This window comes from Mytilus galloprovincialis, chromosome 9 (assembly GCF_965363235.1).
Source record: "Mytilus galloprovincialis chromosome 9, xbMytGall1.hap1.1, whole genome shotgun sequence".
NCBI classification, from domain to species: domain Eukaryota; kingdom Metazoa; phylum Mollusca; class Bivalvia; order Mytilida; family Mytilidae; genus Mytilus; species Mytilus galloprovincialis.
The window spans coordinates 14,243,409-14,256,249 of record NC_134846.1 but is presented as its reverse complement, the minus strand read 5'-3'; the positions used below and the strand labels follow the sequence as shown (position 1 = coordinate 14,256,249).

Below are 12,841 nucleotides of genomic sequence, written 5' to 3'. Positions count from 1 at the left end.
GAAGATATCGAATTGAATAACCTTAAGGCTTTGATGATGCTTTCACAATGTTCTCTATCGTATTAAATACACTCGATTTTTAAAATACCAAAAGAAATAAACTAAAGTGTACGGTACTTATGACAAAACAAGGTAATGCTACAATTTGCTGTCATCTTAACATGGGAAAATTTTATCTTACTTTTATCCATACAAAAAGGGGAATCCCAGGTCACACTATTTGTGGTTCACTTGTGGTCATGTGGGAAGTAAACACATGATTGACTTCTCCTATTTACCTCACCACCGACCAAAGAAAGGATGAATACTTTTGTCGTTTATATTTTGATGTCATGTTGTTTTGTGTCCGTTTATAGTGAGTATGCCTGCAAGATTTATTTGAAAGACTGCATCATCAGCTCTAGCTGTTATTACACAATCACAATTTTTTTTTTATATTTGTAAATATTTATAGGGGGTTTGGGTTGACAAGAGCACACTGAAAATTATAATTTGAATTCTGCACATTTCATCAAACCTATTATCGCAATCAATCAAACGACATAAGTGTCATAATATCATCAATGGGGTTTTAATTTTACAGACCAAATGAGATGAGGGGGGTGGGGGTGCAGGACCTTTTTCGGGATGTCAGTATCGGGTGATTTTACGCTGAGGATTTCAGCATTGATCCTTTTCAGATCGGTGAATTCTTTTTTCAATTACTGTAAATTCAGGATCTCATGATGTTATGTTTTTTATGCCCCGGATTTCGGGATCAGGACCATCCTCTCTAACTACCTCGGGTTTTATTATTTGGTCACCAAATATAGCTCACTCAGGAGAGCATGACTCACTTTTGTGCTCAAATCTGGGACATCTGTATTGCAAGCAGCACTTTAAATGACTGCATGAGCTGAAGAAGTACCTCCTTAGTTCAACTGTTTATGTAACGGTTTATTTTTTCCTCTGTGATATTTTATCCTGGGGATAATTTGTCACAGTAATTTTTTTCCAGACAAGGTACTTCACAGGTAGATTCTTTCCAGAGGAGTGAAAATCTATGTGTTATGCGGATTGTGAAACCTTGTCAAATAGAGTCCCATTAACTACTATGTAAGTTACTTGCAATCAATACCCGACTATAATTATAAAATGTTTCACAAAGGTAGAACAAATTTGCATAATTTATCAATCAAAGGGAGGTAATTATGAGCAATTTATATTTTAAAGATATTAATATAATATATTCCTGAATCTGTTTCATAGTGAAATTTTTCCTTGAATCTTATTTTTAATATATATGTAGGACTCAAATCTATGGTGGGTTCCAAATCTATGGCAGATTCCTAATCTATGGCAAATGTGACGTCATGCCATCCCAAATCTATGGCAGATTTTTTATAATCCTAATCTATGGCAAGTTTTGTAATTTCCTAATCTATGGCGGATTTATGTTCACGGTTTCCAAATCTATTGCAAATAACATGAATAATGAGCAAATGGAAAATAATGCAGTACCTATACGACCAATGATTTGTCTTAAATAAGTGGACATGTACGACAACGGAAGCATGTCTTTAAACATTTGTGAAATAAACATTCAATAATGGTCAACCAAATCGTGATGGTAAAAATAAAACGTAAATGATAAATTCATATACCTTAATACAGACTTCAAGATTGAAATGATGTGCCCCGTAAAAATAAACATTTTCTAATCTTTGCACGGTACCTGTTTAACCCATTCATTAAACCAACTAGTCTAGTAAGTCCCTTAAGAAGGTACTTTTTTTATAAAACAGAAATGATCAGTTTCAATTTTCAAGTAATATTTATTTCTTCGTTAATGCATCTTTTTTTATTATTGAATGACGATTTAAATCAAATTGATATCCGTTTTTTTTTTATCTTTCACTTTATAAACTTTGCCAGTTGTAGACAGTAAAATGTTTTCTATAACTCCTTTCTCTAAAAACTCGATGAAAAAATCGGTGCCGTTGTTCATCGCGGGCTTTGGCCGGAACAGCATATTTCGTCCGCCTTCCGAATACTAGTAATAGGTCACATCTTCCTTGAGACTATCTGCAAATTGTTGTTGAGGAAAATGCCTATATCTGGAATGGTGTTCAAATCTAAGGGTTCCGCCAACGTTTGCGGGGGCGACGATGTAATATGGCGTTATTTAATTGTGACGCAATTCAAAGATCTGCCATAGATTTGAGGAAAACAAAAATCTACCATAGATTTGAGTTGTTTGACGTTTGTAACGTCACATTTGCCATAGATTAGGAATCTGCCATAGATTTGGAACACGCCATAGATTTGAGTCCTACATATATATTCATTTATATAAAAAGATGACTTACAACATGATTTAATAAGAAAGATAACATTTCACAGATAAATACTATCCAGCTGTTGAAATTGCTTTTGTTCCAATATATTGTTATGCTATGATTTATCTGATTTCCATATAATCAACAACTACATCTTTGTCCCCAGACAAAACTATTTATATAGTTAAAAATATCAACATACTCAAATTCTTCCATTACTGTTAATAGTACTAATGCAACTATATTTCGGCGGTTACTTTTTAATTTATATTTGTATTGAGATCTGAAAACAACTCACTTTTACATGTATTTCACTTACCTTATTTAATCATAATATTATTTCACAATTACGATATTTGAAATTACTTCTGGTTTTCTTTTTGTCGAGCCTTCGACTTTAGTCGAAAAAGCGAGACTAAGCGATCCTACATTCCGTCGTCGTCGGCGGCGTCCACAAATATTCACTCTGTGGTTAAAGTTTTTGAAATTTTAATAACTTTCTTAAACTATACTGAATTTCTACCAAACTTGAACAGAAGCTTGTTTATGATCATAAAAAAGTATCCAGAAGTAAATTTTGTAAAAATAGAATTCCATTTTTTCCGTATTTTACTTATAAATGGACTTAGTTTTTCTGCGAGGAAACATTACATTCACTCTGTGGTTAAAGTTTTTAAAATTTTAATAACTTTCATAAACTATCCTTGATTTGTACCAAACTTGGACAGAAGCTTGTTTATGATCATAAGATAGTATCAAGAAGAAAATTTTGTAAAAATAAATTTCCACTTTTCCGTATTTTACTTATAAATGGACTTAGTTTTTTTTGCCAGATACAAGACATTCACTTTGTGGTTTAAGTTTTTAAAATTTTTATAATGTTCTTAAACTATCCTGGATTTCTACCAAACTTAGACAAAAGCTTGTTTCTGATCATAAGATATTATTCAGAAGTAAATTTTGTAAAAAAAAAATTCACTTTTTCCGTATTTTACTTATAAATGGACTTAGTTTTTCTTCCAGTTAACATTACATACAGTCTGCAGTTAAAGTTTATAAAACATTTATTAGATTCATAAACTATCCTGGATTTTTTACCAAACTTGGAAGCTTCTTTCAATCAAAAGACAGTATCGAGAGGGAAATTTTTATTGATGTTTTTCCTCATTTTTGTTGAGTCTGCGATTAACAGCAAACGTAGGCGAGACACTGGGTTCCGTGGAACCCTTATGAATTTTTTATGATTCATGATTATTTTCTTTTTAAAAGAATGATATTTACTGGAATATTTCAGGAAATTTTTTCAATGAAAATTTGTAAAATTATTTTCCAATTTTTTAACATTTTAGCTCTATAAATTCAAATACATTATTATTATTTCATAGTATTTGTATTGTAAAGGTTAAGTTTTTTTTTCTAATAACTTTTCAATAAGTTAACTACCCAGATAGAATTTCACAGCAAAGGAAAAATATCCCAGGGAAATAGTTTCCTCTGGATAAAAAAATAACAACAACTACTGTGACATTTTTTCCTCCGGATCAAATTTCACCCGGATATAATTTTGCTTTACATTTACAGCTGACTAAGTATCTAAGTATTATTATAAGAAGAGAAACTGGCATGTCAAACCCATGACAAAAACTATGAAAAACACTTAGTCCTTAATTGCTATGCATGATGGTACACATGTAGGGCAAGGACAAGTTTCATTTAATTCCATGCTAGAATCATCCCTGAAATCACTTAAAATTCATATATTAAAATTTGCATCTACATGTATGTACTTTTCTACGTTTCATTGCAGGTTCAAGTAACTTTTTTGACATAAAACAAGACTTTGGTTATGTTGATGTACGTGACAAGGCTCACATGTTCTGGTGGTTACAATACACTCAGTCTATGCAGGGATATCAACAAGTTCCTCTTATCATGTGGCTACAGGTATTCTCAAAATATAACAGTATCAGTCTTTTCCCCAGGATAATTAAGAAAAGCATTGATTTGATATTTTTTATTTTTTGTGATTTAACGCCACTTTTAAGCACAGGTTTTGGGCTATTTCATGGCAGCCAGTTTTTATCGGTGGTGGAAGCCGGAGTGCCAGGAGAAAACCACTGATCTTCGATAGGAAAACTGACAATCCTAGTCAATTTAAGATTGGGGTGGATTGGACCCTAAAAGACGGCAGTGTTGACTGGCTATAGTGATCACAGTAGTAACTATTTAGACTCATTGGCTACTGAGAAATGAATTTGCAAATAAAGGTTACATGTACCATAACCATTTAAATTTTCAACATACATAGTAAAGCCATGCATGAAATCAACTATCCATGAATATAAAAAATTTCCTCAATCTACAAAAAATTTAACCTATGAAAATAAATAAATCTGCATTTACATAAAATGCATTTATTGGGCATTTTTCAAATGTATTTGTTCAAATACTGACACAGATAACCAAAAAAAAAACATACTTTCGACAACTTTGAATAATGTTTTGAGTCCAGTTGAAGCCTGCCTCCAGGTGCAGAATTTTCTCGCTGTGTTGAAGACCAATAATGGTCTTGGGTTGTTAACTGCTCTAAATTATTTAGGACTGTTGTCTCTTTTACGCATTCCCTATTTCCATTTTCAATTTTATTCGATAATGTTTTAAAATATTGTTTAACTCTTGATTGTCCTAAGACTACAAAGCTATCAACAAATTAAACAGGCTATCTAAGATATGGCATAAAACAACTAATGACAAGGCTCCTGTGCTACTTATTAGATGACAAATTATCAAATATGTGACTTTTGTATTATCAAAGGGAGGACCTGGAGGATCCAGTACAGGGTTTGGTAACTTTATGGAGTTAGGACCTTTGGATGTGAACATGAACCCCAGAAATACAACTTGGGTAAGTGATGTCTTTATTACATGTATGTGGAGTAAAGGCATATTCATATTGACTGTTTTTAAAACATGTCCATCCACCTGACCATACAGGCATGTTTTACTAATTTAAACCTAGAAATACATTTTCTTAAGCAGTTATTCTTAAATCTGTTGAACTTGGTTCTAAACTTAAATTAGTGATAACAGACAATTTACAAGGACTTGATTATGACAAGCATGTAAAATGCGAAATTATGTTCAGGTAACAGATTTATTTAAAACTATATATAAAGCAATTTTTGAAGATTCTATTGCTTTTATTTTGATATAAGACAACTTAAATCTGGTTAAAATGGACTACAGTGTGATACATACTACACTTTTATATTTGAATTTAGGATTTTGTGACAATGTACTTTCAAGCAGCTTTAAACAAAGACTGATAAGAGCAGAAACATTGTATAAAAAGTGCATGTTATCAAGTCATCAGCTTCAACCCTGTTGTTAGTTAACATTTTTATGCTCTGTCTGGAAACTGTTATTTATTCCTTATGTTTTAGCTCTCTGCTGAAAGCCTGTTGTTTATTACCTATACTTGTTGTTTGTACACAGCTGAAGTTAGCCAGTCTGTTGTATGTTGACAATCCTGTTGGAGCAGGATACAGTTATGTCGATAGTGATGATGCCTTTACTACAGATGTCAATATGATTGCTGCTGACATGATGGTCCTTCTTACCACATTCTTCAACAGTCCTACAGGTAAAAACTTTCAGGTAAGCATCCATTCATCAACAAATATGTATTGATTAAGTTATTTAATTTCTAAACTCTCATTGTTTTTGCAGTGTATGAAGCTAGTACATTGAAAGTTTAATTTTATAATGTTGTAGTTTTGTGGTTTATAAAAAGCTATAGATGACCACTTCTTAATCTCTTAGCATTAGCTGAAAGGTGGAAGTTCAATAAATTCAGAAATTTTATTATTGACAAACAGACCATAATTGGGGCTATTGTAAAAATGGTCTAATGGGAGATAACTCAAAATTAAAAGCATAAAGTTTTAAATATTTTCATTTACCATGTCCACAATGAATACAGTATAAAAAAAATGTTTCGAGAAGTTTTTAAATAACATTATTTCTTTCAAAAGACATGCACTGATATTTGATATTTTTTTAATTTTGTATTTCACATTTGTTTTTCTAGAATGTTCCCTTTTACATATTTTGTGAGTCATATGGAGGCAAAATGACAGCTGCTATCAGTAGATCCTTATATCAGGTTAGTCAAAGATTTTTCTATACTTTAGTTAAGACTTTGACCACTTACCATGCCCCAGACTTTGACCACTTACCATGCCCCATGTGTAGATACATTATTACATTTTCAGTTGATATATCTGTGTTGTGTCAACCATTTATTTCTATGTTTTAGAAATGTATTTACATTATGCAAGGGTTTAAATATTTTATCACAGTGGTACTTGATTTTTAATCCCTCTAGTCATTCAAATACAATTCTGCATCTTCATGTTCCAATCTTGATATTAAATTCTTTGCCAATGAAACAGTTATTTCTTACTATGTTTTTAGTAGAAATGTTGTTAATTTCCTTATAATCATATTTTCAAATCTTTAGGGTGTGAATGAGAAAACAGGAAATAATAAAAGGCACATTTATATATAGGGAAATTTCATAATTACTACATTTTTTAATCTAAAAAGAGATTTCATCCCTTATACATATTTAGCATTAAAGAAAACATAACATTATTTTTTATTTATAACAAATAGAGTTATAGTAATAAAATTGAGAATGGAAATTGGGAATGTAGTAAGCTTATATGCAGAACATTTGTCCTTAATATTTTTAAAGTTTCAATACAATTTTTGAAATTTGACTGCATTAAATGTATATGTTTATATCATTTCTAAAATCTCATTTCGATAAGACTCAAATGTTTGCTCACTGATCTACAATGGCCTTATTAATAATTGACCCATAATAATTTATGAAATAATACTGTAGTTATACAAAACATTACTCATACTCTATTATTTTTAATTGTTCATAATTTATTTTTATTGCAGAATATGAATTCGGGAAAGATAAAGGTGAATTTTAAAGGTTTAGCTCTCGGTGATTCATGGATATCTCCAGTAGATTCAACTGTCAACTGGGCTCCTTATATATTAACTAATGTAAGTTTTGGTTGTAATGGGAATTATTTTAGATATAATTCATTTGCTGCTTGTAGATTCACTGTTGTAAAGTTGATAAGAATTAATTCAAAGGGAGATAACTCAACTTTTTTTTGAAACATTTTCTGCATTAGATTTAAGATCAGCTGAAAAGGCATAACTATAACAGTTTAATTTGTGAACTAATGTGTTGGTTAAATCTGTGGTTAAATAATGAATTTAAATTTAGACTTTTTTCCAATACACAGAAGTAGCTATTAGATTTGGGACCGTCTTGTTATTTGCAGAAAGGTGAGAGTTTTTGCTTGGACTTTAATCTGAAAAGAAAGGCTGCTAGACCAAAAAACTTATTTTCTCGTTATAAGAATTAATCAAATTTAAGCTACTTCAACTTTTTCAGGTATTACTATATTTTATATAATTAACCAAATTTAGGTAACCTCAACATTTTCTTATTCAGGTATTTTCATATTTTTATAACGCTAAGTATACCGTCATGCAATTATTGAAAATAGTATTACAATTATAACTACACACTTAATTGAGTATTTCTTACTACAGTCTATTATAGATGAGAAGGGGTTTTACAAAATAAATGAAGCAACAGTGAAGATGACAAAGATGATCGAGGGAGGAATGTGGAAAGAGGCCACAACACAATGGGGCGTCATACAGGATATCTTAGAGACAGAGAGTAATGGTGTCAACTTCTATAACATGTTAGCCTGGGGAGGATCAGAAGCCGGGCTTAAATCTTCAAATAATCTTAAAGGTGAGCTTTTAGTATTTTATCTTTGAGGGTTTTGACAACTGGGTCCATTTTATGTCTGTTCTGATTGCTCTTCAAATTTTGTAAATCTAGCAGAACTAGAAACAACTGTCATACAAAAAGATAAGCTAGCTATGAAACCAGGTTTAAACCACCACTTTTCTTTTTTGGAAAATGTCTGTTCCTAAGGATTATGCTAGAACTAAATGTTATAAAGTATTCTATAATAACAGTTTTGGGGATAAAGATTGCATAAGATGTTAACAATACCCTGTTTGTCATTGGCTTAAGATTTTGAGATTAAACCCCACTCATGGCAAGATGTGTGTGAATCTGATGTTTATTGATCATGATTACTTGTTTTCCTGCAAAAGTGTTCTTGTTCTTTTTGGGAACTCTGAATTCCTGCATTTATAAAAACTGTCAATGATTTGTTCAAATAGTTACTTCAGGTATGAATATGACACTTTGGAAAAAAAAATTACTGTGAATTTCAAGTCTTCAAAAGAAAGAGGTTGTTTTACTCGAACCCATATGAACAGATACATTAAATGCATTCCCTTTTAAAATAAGTTTTTTTTTATCTGACTTTTCCAGGATCACCCCTTGTATCATTTTATCTTTGGTCACACCAAATATTGCAATGATTTCAGTCTGTGTTTATATTAATATAATGTCTAGTTTTAACTTTTTCAGAAAGAATGATAAATAGAATGATTGGTGCTTTAAGAACAGACAAACTAACAGCACTAATGAATGGGAAAGTAAAAAAGATGTTAAATATACCAGAGAAGGTTGAATGGGGAGGTGAGTTCAATAATATACGTAGAACTGTTGACATTTAATCTGATGGTCTGTATACAGTAAAACCTGCTACAATATAGAAAACAAATTAAGGAGATATGGTATGATTGCCAATGAGACAACTAACCATGCCATATGGTTGGCTATAAAAGGCCCTATCATGAAAAACATGAAGAAATTGTTCAAAAAGTTCACCTATACCTAGCAAAAACCTGGTCTTGTCAGGTCACTCTAGACTTGCATTGATGTAGTAATGTCTATCCATTTTTAACTTCAATTCTAGGGTCTTCTCTTTTAATAAAAGGTCAATTTTCTCTGCCCTTAAGGATGACCTTTATGAACAGGCTTGACTGAAGATGTTTTAAAGGGTGGGTAGAACTATAACACAATTTGAAGTTAAATCTTCAAAAACAGTCATTATTTTGTGGGTTTATTATAGTGTGGTCATCTTTGGTCTGATGTCATAATGCTCAGAAATTTATATTTGAAATTCAGCCATGTAATACAAGTAAACCATAACATTGAGAATGGAAATGGTTAAAATTGGTTATTTAATCTCGTAAAACTTTGTTTTAGCCCAATCATCAAAAGTGTTTATGTACCAAGCAGAAGATTTTATGAAGCCAGTTGTTGATATAGGTAAGAAACTAATAAGGGCTAATTAAATGATTATTTTAATCTTAAAAAAAAATACTTTACATGTATACCTTTTGCAATATTCTTAAATATATACATGATACAGTAGATTTCAGTTATTTGCATAGCCTATTTGTCAGACAAAATTATGCAATTAAGTGGAGTATGCTTATACAATGTATATGCTGGTAGAAAAATGAATACAATAATTTTATGAACCATAAAAATGAAAACCCATTTTAATATTAACTTTCAACATTAAAGAATTGTTTTTCAGATTTATCTGAATTATCTCACAAACCTTTTAAAAAATGTAATGTTGTTATTAATTATGGTGCTAGAAATCAAAGAGTGGATGAGCACCACTAGTAAAAAGCCTGTGGTAGTCCCTATATACACAGCCTGCTGTTGTCCCTGTATTTGTTTACAACTTCAGTTTAAAATATCTTCAAAAAAATTATTATGCCTACCCATTTTAAATGAGCATGACATGAAGAAATTCTTTCTTAATTAGGCAAGACTATCAGTATCAAAATATTGCCTGTCACATTAAAACTATGATCTATAGGAAAGTGGTAAGGAATCAATTAACAATTTCTTATTAAAAGTGTGTATATTTGTGTTACAGTGGACTATTTGATACAGAATACCAGCCTGTCAGTTGTGGTATATACAGGACAATTAGATATAATAGTGGCTACACCAGGTTAGATCAAACGGTTAATGACTTTTGTTTTGTAATCAAAACAAATAAAGTACAGATATATAGAAGAATTGATTAGATGTTGTTCTTTGTGTTTTATTCTTAATATTTTGCATTCCTAACTATAGTTTCTAATTTTTTCATAAAAATATATTCCATAGACCTCTTATTTTGTCCACATGAGAATCAGCCTAGAAACATTTTTTGTTTGTATGAATAAACTTATATTTGAGGTTTGTTTTTCAATCAATGACCAATGTTACTTTTGTTCAGTTTAAAAAAATTATGTTGTGATTTTGATTAAAAAAAATGGTTTTTGATATTTAAAAAATAACATTTTACATATGTTAAAAGTAATGCAGATTCAACAGAAGTCCAAGAAATTGTTGGAAAGTCATTATGACATTGTCTTACCAAAAATATTTTGTAGAAACACTGCAATTTCTTTTTTTCAATCATTATTGAATTTTGTATATTGGTGTGACATAGAGATAATATATAAAAATTGCAATCACATCTATTCAATTATTTATTTATATATTGTGGTTTGTTATAGGTACAGAGAAGTGGATCACACAGCTTGGTATATACAAAGACTATTACAATGCTACAAGACAGCCTCTATATGATCCTTATACAAAACTAACAACAGCATTCTATAAATCTGTTAAAAATTTCTCCGTCTACTGGATACTGGATGCTGGTCACATGGTAAGGTTGCATACTTAGTGAATAGCCTTGTAAAATGTACACAAAGATTGAAATATATGGGTTTAATGGATGGAAATTTACAAAATAAACATTCAATTGCACAACTGAGTCACAAATTAACTACATATTTAATTTTTATAGGCAATTTGTGAATTGTTATAGTGTTGATGTCAGTAAGGTTATTATGATTGGATAGAGATGGGGGAGAAATATCAATGACACATCAACTAAGCAACACAAAAAAGTCCAAAAGACATCTAGGGGTTACTGGCAGGGTCAATATATTTCTATGATGTTCAACTATTGAAAAAGAGAGGCAATAGATGCCTTTACAAAATGTTAAGCACTAGATTTCCCTGAAAACATCCAAGAAAATAATTAAATAAATTAAGATCTGATTTGCTATTTACATTCTTTTTTTAAAGGATAAACAATAAGCATTTAGTAGCTAAAATTAAAGAAAATTCAGACAGGGTATCTCACTTTGGGTTTTAATATGAAAATCTGGTGGGTATAAAATTCTTATTTGATTATTCTACTCACCTCTTTTAAAATCTATTTTCTATTTTGTTTCAGGTACCCATGGATAATGGAAATGCAGCACTAGAAATGGTCAAAAGGATTATAAGCAAATAATGAGACTCTTGCAGAAATATTGCTGAATCTTTTAAACATTCCATTTACTTATTTTCATACGATATTTGTTTCTTGCCTGGTTTATAAATATTGTTAGTTTGCTATGGTTTGATGAATTCCTGTCAGTCCTTGATAAAGATGCATACTATTTCTGAAAATTTGTATCAAATGGAATGCCTAGTTCATAAGAAAAATAGAAATAAAAAATCATCAAGAAAACAAAATTTGAAAATTCATACACCCTTACCAGAGATTGAAACTTTACTCTCCAGCATTTTGAATCCTGATAGCAGGATGTCTAAGGCATTTTCTTTAGAAGACTTAACAAAAATTTGAGATTAGTTATTGTGGAATAAGGAAAAGCTGCATAGTAGACATATGTATCCGATATCAGAATGCAAGTTATTATGATACTTTCCAAGTGGCATTTTTTTTTTTGCATAATTAAAGACCTCACAATAATTTTCTAATTGACAGTATTAAAAGATTTGAACTTTACTTTAATTTCAGTCTTTATTGCTCATGTTGTAAATCAAAAATATGGTTACCGAGTTTCTGTTTGCCTCTTAACTGTTTGCACAATATATCTTCCCTTAAATTAATTGATGTTGAATTAGTCTGTCTATCTAGTTAGGTAAAATTTAAGAATTTGAAATGTATGTTGACTTATGTATTTAATTTTTTAAATTGTATTTATATATGAATAGTTTGTTTAATAAATTTATTGTTATTTTCACTGCTTGGTACTGTTAGAAATTCATGACTGGTACATTATTTGATTATCATACTATCTTGATGTCAAATTAGACATTTACCTCACCAAAGAGCAAAAAGCAGCCAAAGGCCTCCAATGGGTCTTCAACCATTTCTCATATTGGGTTCTTTTTCATACGAGAAAACTTAATTACTCTTAATCAAGAAATCTAAATTCTCATAAGAACAATACATTTTTTTAACATAACTGAATACAACCACTGCTGATGTAACAATGATCCCATTCAACAAATTTGATGGACATCATATTTTTCTGAATATAGACTTGTACTTTTGAAAGTTTCATCAGAAATATCACTACAGTACTTGGTAGCATCAGTAAATGGTTTTACAGCCATGAAAATCTGCTATGAAGCAGGCAGTAAATTAAATGACTTGTAAAATTCACAACTGACATGAGAACTT

The 12,841-nt window shown here is 30.6% G+C and overlaps 1 protein-coding gene across 2 annotated transcripts; it reads left to right on the top strand.

Annotated features, from left to right (window-relative positions):
- The first annotated feature begins 104 nt into the window (after positions 1–104).
- On the top strand, positions 105–12,398 carry LOC143044477 (retinoid-inducible serine carboxypeptidase-like). Of its 2 annotated transcripts, none has more exons than XM_076216521.1 (12): positions 105–132; positions 4,126–4,262; positions 5,134–5,223; positions 5,814–5,975; positions 6,409–6,483; positions 7,293–7,403; positions 7,965–8,175; positions 8,869–8,979; positions 9,553–9,615; positions 10,241–10,318; positions 10,872–11,026; positions 11,603–12,398. In XM_076216521.1, the coding sequence occupies exons 1-12, from the start codon at positions 120–122 to the stop codon at positions 11,660–11,662; spliced, it is 1,266 nt and encodes a 421-aa protein (XP_076072636.1). In that variant the 5' UTR covers positions 105–119; the 3' UTR covers positions 11,663–12,398. The 2 variants fall into 2 exon arrangements, with proteins under 2 accessions (XP_076072636.1, XP_076072635.1); XM_076216520.1 differs by lacking the exon at positions 105–132 and adding an exon at positions 200–355.
- Positions 12,399–12,841: the final 443 nt, after the last annotated feature.

Excerpts from the sequence above, each read along its gene's own strand:
- LOC143044477 (XM_076216520.1), top strand. The coding sequence starts at position 301 with ATGAATACTTTTGTCGTTTATATTTTGATGTCATGTTGTTTTGTGTCC. Across the intron at positions 5,224-5,813 it reads ACCCCAGAAATACAACTTGG|CTGAAGTTAGCCAGTCTGTT; the intron begins GTAAGTGATGTC and ends GTTTGTACACAG. Across the intron at positions 9,616-10,240 it reads GAAGCCAGTTGTTGATATAG|TGGACTATTTGATACAGAAT; the intron begins GTAAGAAACTAA and ends TTTGTGTTACAG.